Source organism: Coregonus lavaretus (assembly GCF_964263955.1).
Source record: "Coregonus lavaretus genome assembly, contig: HAP1_SCAFFOLD_739, whole genome shotgun sequence".
Lineage (NCBI taxonomy): Eukaryota > Metazoa > Chordata > Actinopteri > Salmoniformes > Salmonidae > Coregonus > Coregonus lavaretus.
The window spans coordinates 1,277-8,418 of NW_028163239.1; the positions used below are offsets into that span (position 1 = coordinate 1,277).

At 42.9% G+C, this 7,142-nt stretch overlaps 1 protein-coding gene and 1 pseudogene across 2 annotated transcripts; both read left to right on the forward strand.

Annotated features, from left to right (window-relative positions):
* The first annotated feature begins 2,620 nt into the window (after window positions 1–2,620).
* LOC311118356 (protein NLRC3-like) lies at window positions 2,621–4,721 on the forward strand (annotated as a pseudogene). The gene is made up of 2 exons: window positions 2,621–4,360; window positions 4,717–4,721. The product of its transcript is annotated as a protein NLRC3-like (transcript).
* Window positions 4,722–4,739: 18 nt separating this feature from the next.
* Window positions 4,740–6,349, forward strand: LOC311118358 (ribonuclease inhibitor-like; the record flags this gene model as incomplete). The annotated part of the gene is made up of 5 exons (XM_084193167.1): window positions 4,740–4,974; window positions 5,307–5,480; window positions 5,561–5,722; window positions 5,920–6,090; window positions 6,172–6,349. The coding sequence occupies exons 1-5, from the start codon at window positions 4,775–4,777 to the stop codon at window positions 6,347–6,349; spliced, it is 885 nt and encodes a 294-aa protein (XP_084049293.1). The 5' UTR covers window positions 4,740–4,774.
* Window positions 6,350–7,142: the final 793 nt, after the last annotated feature.

Sequence of the window (7,142 nt, forward strand, 5' to 3'; positions counted from 1 at the left end):
GTGAGCAAAAATCCCAGAACCACACGGGGGGACCTAGTGAATGACCTGCAGTGAGCTGGGACCAAAGTAACAAAGCCAACCATCAGTAACACACTACGCCGCCAGGGACTCAAATCCTGCAGTGCGAGACGTGTCCCCCTGCTTAAGCCAGTACATGTCCAGGCCCGTCTGAAGTGCATTTGGATGATCCAGAAGAGGATTGGGAGAATGTCATATGGTCAGATGAAACCAAAATATAACTTTTTGGTAAAAACTCAACTCGTCATGTTTGGAGGACAAAGAATGCTGAGTTGCATCCAAAGAACACCATACCTACTGTGAAGCATGGGGGTGGAAACATCATGCTTTGGGGCTGTTTTTCTGCAAAGGGACCAGGACGACTGATCCGTGTAAAGGAAAGAATGAATGGGGCCATGTATCGTGAGATTTTGAGTGAAACCCTCCTTCCATCAGCAAGGGCATTGAAGATGAAACGTGGCTGGGTCTTTCAGCATGACAATGATCCCAAACACACCGCCCGGGCAACGAAGGAATGGCTTCGTAAGAAGCATTTCAAGGTCCTGGAGTGGCCTAGCCAGTCTCCAGATCTCAACCCCATAGAAAATCTTTGGAGGGAGTTGAAAGTCTGTGTTGCCCAGCGACAGCCCCAAAACATCACTGCTCTAGAGGAGATCTGCATGGAGGAATGGGACAAAATACCAGCAACAGTGTGTGAAAACCTTGTGAAGACTTACAGAAAACGTTTGACCTGTGTCATTGCCAACAAAGGGTATATAACAAAGTATTGAGAAACTTTTGTTATTGACCAAATACTTATTTTCCACCATCATATGCCAAAAAAATTCTCAATTTGTCTGTCATAGTTGACGTGTACCTATGATGAAAATTACAGGCCTCTCTCATCTTTTTAAGTGGGAGAACTTGCACAATTGGTGGCTGACTAAATACTTTTTTTCCCCACTGTATTGAGAAACGTTTGTTATTGACCAAATACTTATTTTCCACCATAATTTGCAAAAAAATTCATAAAAAATCCTACAATGTGATTTTCTGGAGAAAAAAATTCTCAATTTGTCTGTCATAGTTGACGTGTACCTATGATGAAAATTACAGGCCTCTCTCATCTTTTTAAGTGGGAGAACTTGCACAATTGGTGGCTGACTAAATACTTTTTTCCCCCACTGTATATAGTGTGTATATATAGTCTAGTGAGTGTGTATATAGTGTGTATATAGTGTGTATATATAGTATGTATATATAGTCAAGTGTGTGTATATATAGTCTAGTGAGTGTGTATATAGTGTGTATATATAGTCTAATGAGAGTGTATGTAGTGTGTATATATAGTGAGTGTGCATAGAGTCAATGCAAGATAGGGTCAGTGGGTAACCATTTAATTAACTATTTAGCAGTCTTCTGGCTATTTAGCAGTCTTCTGGCTTGGGGGTAGAAGCTGTCGGACAGGCTCATAGAGCCGATGCTCCGCTACAGTTTGCCGGACGGTAGCAGAGTGAACAGTCTATGGCTTGTATATTGACTGGTGTTGCTAAGCCTTCAGTAACTCCAAATTAATTATTAACCTTAAAAGGGGGTGCCAAGGCTATATTATCGCATTTGACCTTTGATATTGCGACACTACAATTTATGAGTTGGCATTGGCAGGTGTTGCAAGAAAGCATAGACATTAAAACCTGCCTACAAATGAGGTCATGAGGGAAGTGAACATTTAATCAGAGACAAAGAACACTTTCATCAGACAACGAAAACTTAGGCTGAGTGTGGTGAGTGTCTTTAGATTAAGTCTCTTTTCAATTATATGAGCCTCCGTTAATGTTGTCAACCCAACTCTTCATGTTCTAATGTCGCTGCACTCCAGCTTGTTGGCTGCAATGGTGAGGGATCCAGTTAACATTAATATCACTATGAGTTCACATGGCGCTGGTGAGAAACTTTATTTCTCCGTTTATTATTTTACGACCGAAGATCATAAAGATATTTACGAAGATAATAGAGGGTATTTCTTTTTTTTTTATTAAGAGCTTGACTGTTTCCTGTCTCTCTCCAGAGACAAGTCATCCAGCTATTGGTGAGTCACACAGAAATGTGCACATTCTCAAAAATGATTTTCAGTGAACCAAACCTCTGTACTTATTTGAGATGAACAGATACAGCTCTACTAAAATAAGACAGAATGTGAATCCCCATTATAGTTGAATTTTCGTCTGCGTTTTGCGCCATTTAAAACACAGCAGTGACGTAAACTTGATCCTATTTAAAGTGAATATGCAAACATCATGAATTGACCTTGCAAATCTTCTCATTATTAGGCTATTTAGCACCGTCTACATTGGGTGTAGGTTAAGTACTGTACCAAACAACCCATGATGAGTCAACCTGCATGAAGAACACATGGTTTCGTTTAGGCAATTTCATTCCTTTGACATTTGGCAATGTGAACACAACCAGACCAAATGGAAAAAAAATACAATGTAACAAATAATCAAACTCTGATTAGAACTATAGAAAACTAACTTTGTGTGAAAAGTGACATATTACAGACACTAGAACGGCAAACTGGGACTAACAAACTACTCAATATCTCTCCTGTTCTCCTGATTAGAAGTAGGCCTGAGAGGAGTGAAAAACAACCTCAAGTCCAACATGAGGAAGAAGTCTGGGAACATCTTTGAGGGCATTGCAAAACGTGGAGATCCAACGTTGCTCAACAAGATCTACCCAGAGCTCTACATCACAGAGAGTGAAGGGGAGAACAGAGAGCACGAGGTTTTGAAGATGGACGATACGGCTCGGACCAAAGCATTTCAAGACCATGCAATCAACTGCAATGACGTCTTCAAATCCATATTCCAACAAGAGGCATCCGTCAGAACTCTGCTGACGAAGGGTATCGCTGGCATCGGAAAATCAGTCTCGGTGCAGAAGTTCATCCTTGACTGGGCAGAAGGACGAGCCAATCAGGATGTAGATTTCGTCTTCACCCTTCCATTCAGGGATTTGAATCGAAACAAAGACGACCAGTACAGTCTGTTGGAGCTGCTGAGTGACTTCCACCCTGAACTTTCAGATATGGAAGACACAAAGAAGGTGGTCGACTGCAAAGTCGTGTTCATCTTGGATGGTCTGGATGAAAGCCAACTTCCACTGGATTTCCATAACAACAAGAGGTTGTCTAATGTAACCAAGACAACATCAGTGGACGTGCTGCTGACAAACCTCATCAAGGGGAATCTGCTTCCTTCTGCTCTCCTCTGGATAACCTCCCGACCAGCAGCAGTTGATAAGATACCCTCCGACTGTTTTGACCGTGTAACAGAAGTTCGGGGATTCAACGACCCACTGAAAGAAGAATACTTCAAGAAGAGATTCAGTGATGATGAGAACCTGTCCAGCAAAATCATCTCACACATAAAGACATCGAGGAGTCTCTTCATCATGTGCCACATTCCGGTCTTCTGTTGGATTACTGCCATGGTTCTTGGGAACATGTTGAGAGGATCCTGTTCTGAAGAAGTCCCTAAAACTCTGACTGAGATGTACATTTGTTTCCTACTCACTCTGACAAACCTGGAGAACAAGAAGCATGGGAAAAATGAAACAGACCTTCGGAAACTGTCAGAGTCTGACGTATAGATCATTTTGAAACTTGGAAAACTAGCCTCCCATAACCTGTTAAAGAGCAATCTGGTGTTTTCTGAAGAAGATTTGAGAGAGTGTGATATTGATATCAATGAAGCCTTTTTGGGCTCAGGGATGTGCACAGAGATCTTCAGAGAGGAGGACCCAATGTTTAGAGTGAAGTTGTATAGCTTTGTGCATCTCAGCATTCAGGAGTTCTTCGCAGCACTCTATGTTTCCCATTGTCATGCCAATGGTTTGCCATGTATTTCACCATGGGTTTCACTATATTTCGGAAAGCTGGATACATTGCATGACTTACACAGGTGTGCAGTGGATAAAGCGTTCCACAACAAGAACGGCCACCTGGACCTCTTCCTCCGCTTCCTTCTGGGCATCTCACTGGAGTCCAATCAGATCCTCTTGAAATGCCTACAGCTCCAGACAGAGGGAGACAAAGAGAGTATCCAGAATACCATCCAATACATCAAGGTCAAGTTATCGACTGAATGGTTTGTTTCCTCAGAGAGGTGTATCAATCTCCTCTACTGTTTGATTGAGCTGAAGGACAACTCCCTGGTGAATGAAATTCTAAAGTTCCTGACCTCCCAAAGTCTCTCCAAGATTGAACTGACACCTGCTCAGTGCTCGGCGCTGGCGTACATGCTGTTGATGTCAGAGGAGGTGCTGGATGAATTTGACACGAGAAAATACAACACGTCAAGTCAGGGCCGTAGCAGACTCCTCCCAATAGTTAGATACTGCAGGAAGGCTATGTAAGTTCAGATGATAGTGAATTTACATTTACGTCATTTAGCAGACGCTCTTATCCAGAGCGACTTACAGGAGCAATTAGGGTTAAGTGCCTTGCTTAAGGGTACAGATAGATTTTTCACCTAGTCGGCTCGGGGAATAGAAACAGCGACCTTTCGGTTACTGGCACAACGCTCTTACCCACTAAGCTACCTGCCTCCATTTACTTTCCTAAGATTGGTAGATTACCGTAGTCACTTACGACTATTAGTATAATTTACACTTTTTTTTATGTCCTTTATAAGCCCTTTGTTTTCCCCTCTTAAGGCTAGTGGCCTGCTATTTCACAGACGACTGCGCTGAAATTTTGGCATCAGCTATCCAAATGCCTGGCTCACACCTGAGAGAACTCAGCATAATCTACAGCCAGCTGGAGAACCAGAAGCCCTTCATAGACGCGCTGGCAAGTCCCAACAACAGACTAGAGTCACTAGACATCAGTCATATCCAAGGGTTTTCAACAACTGAGCTGGAGGTGCTAACTGCTGCACTGAATCAATCTTACAGTCAGCTGCACACACTAAGGTGAGCAATTATTAGTAAACAAAACAAAAAAAAGAGCAAACCAAGAAAAAGCTTCTTAGTAAAGTGGAAGAAAAATAGAAACGGAAGCCGTTTGTGACATGAATGGATGGATCTACAGCTTCTTCTTCTGCTGGCAACTAGCAATGCAACAACGGCACCTAAGGGATGTTAGGGGACGGAACAGGGGAAGTCAGCCAAGTGTTTAGCTGTTTGAAGTCAATTTAAAAGACTCTTCTGTAAACTTGTTTACTACGATTACACTCCGTAAGAGAGACTAAAGCATGTAAGTCCACAAAGTGTAGAAGGATGATCCACTTTGTTGTAATCCATAGGTTTCCTGGGTGTTGGCTCGACGAGAGCTGCGGTGAAATTGTGGCTTCAGCTCTGGCGTCAGAGAACAGCCATCTGAGAGAGCTGGACCTCAGCGACAACAAACTGACAGACACCGGGGTGGAGGGGATCTCCACTGGGCTTATGAGTCCACACTGTGAACTGAAGATACTGAGGTGCGATATTTACGACAACAAGTGTTTCGAATCGTGTCAATCCATACAGCCCCTTTTAATTCCATATTCTCTCACGCCAGACTTGTCCGTTGTGAGGTCACTTCCTGTGGAAGTTTGTCCCCTGCTCTAGCAGCCTCCCAGTTGGAGGAACTGCATCTGAGCTGCAACACCCTGGGCGACATGGGACTGAAGCTGCTCTCTGCTGGACTGGAGGATCCACACTGTCAGATACAGAAACAGGGGTGAGAAATGATGATGCTGTAAAAAAAAAAAAAAAAAAAAATAAAAAATGTAAAGTGTGGTATACATACATACAGTTTTATTTAACATTCTATATTTCTGTGCACAGGTATTTGGATAAAACCAAATTCAAATTTCAATCTCTCTCTCTCTCTCTCTCTCTCTGTTTCTCCTGCTATCTCTCTCATTCATCTCTTAGACTGAGGCAGTGTAATCTATCAGAGTTATCCTGTGAGTCCCTGTCCTCTGTCCTGTGTTCAAACTCAACCCTGATAGAGCTGGACCTGAGAGACAACGACTTGGGGGATTCAGGAGTGGAGCGACTCTCTGCTGCACTGGGGGACCCTCGCTGTGCCTTGCAGGTTTTGGGGTGAGAGGCTCACATATTGATGTAAGCAAACCCTTTTGAATTGAGTATGGCACCCTAACTCATTCCAACTGTTCTCTGCAGGCTGTCTGGTTGTCTGGTCACAGAGGAAGGCTGTGCTTCTCTGGATTCAGCTCTGAGGTCAAACCCCTCCCACCTGAGAGAACTGGACCTGAGCTACAATCACCCAGGAGACTCTGGAGTGAAGCTGCTCTCTGCTAGACTGGAGGACCACACTGTAGACTGGATAAACTCAAGTTAGTGTAATATGTTATGTGTACACTATTTAGTTACTTTAATATTCCTTTAATATTCCTCTGCATATTATGATTATTTCTTGACATGAACTATTTCTATTAAAACAATACAGTGTGGACTTGTGTGGAGAGTGCAGGATCAAACCAGGCCTGAGGAAATGTGAGTCTGACTGATGTGTAATATGATATACAGGGTTTCTTCAGTTTGACATTTCCTTTAAAACAATGAGAAAGTACCGTCAGCTAAACAGAAAAACATTTAACTTTCTTATTTCCCTGGCTCCTCATTGTGCATGTGTGTTTTCTACAGATTCCAGTGAGCTCACCCTGGACCCAGATTCTGCACACATTGACCTGAGGCTGTCTGAGGATAGGAGGACAGTGTTGTGGAGAGAGGACAATGCTAACAGTCAAAGTAGTGCTAGCATAGGAAACGAAGCTAACAATGCTAACAGTGGGGATGGTGCTAGCATAGGAAACGAAGCTAACAATGCTAACAGTGGGGACGGTGTTAGCATAGGAAACGAAGCTACCAGAGGGGAAGAATCAAATAAATGGATTGATCCATCAATTTGTACAAGATCCCTGTCTGTGCATTGTACCAAGGGTTTATCTACTGGACGTTTCTACTGGCAGGTGGAGGCCACAGGATGGTTTGATATTGGGGTTATTATCAACGAAAACAATAGTATCTACAATATGTATGACCTCGTGGTAATATGTATGACCTTTATGGTATAATGATGTCATGCCATAGTGTTGTGAGGACAGAGGAAGAGTTAAGAAATGAGTGGTTTG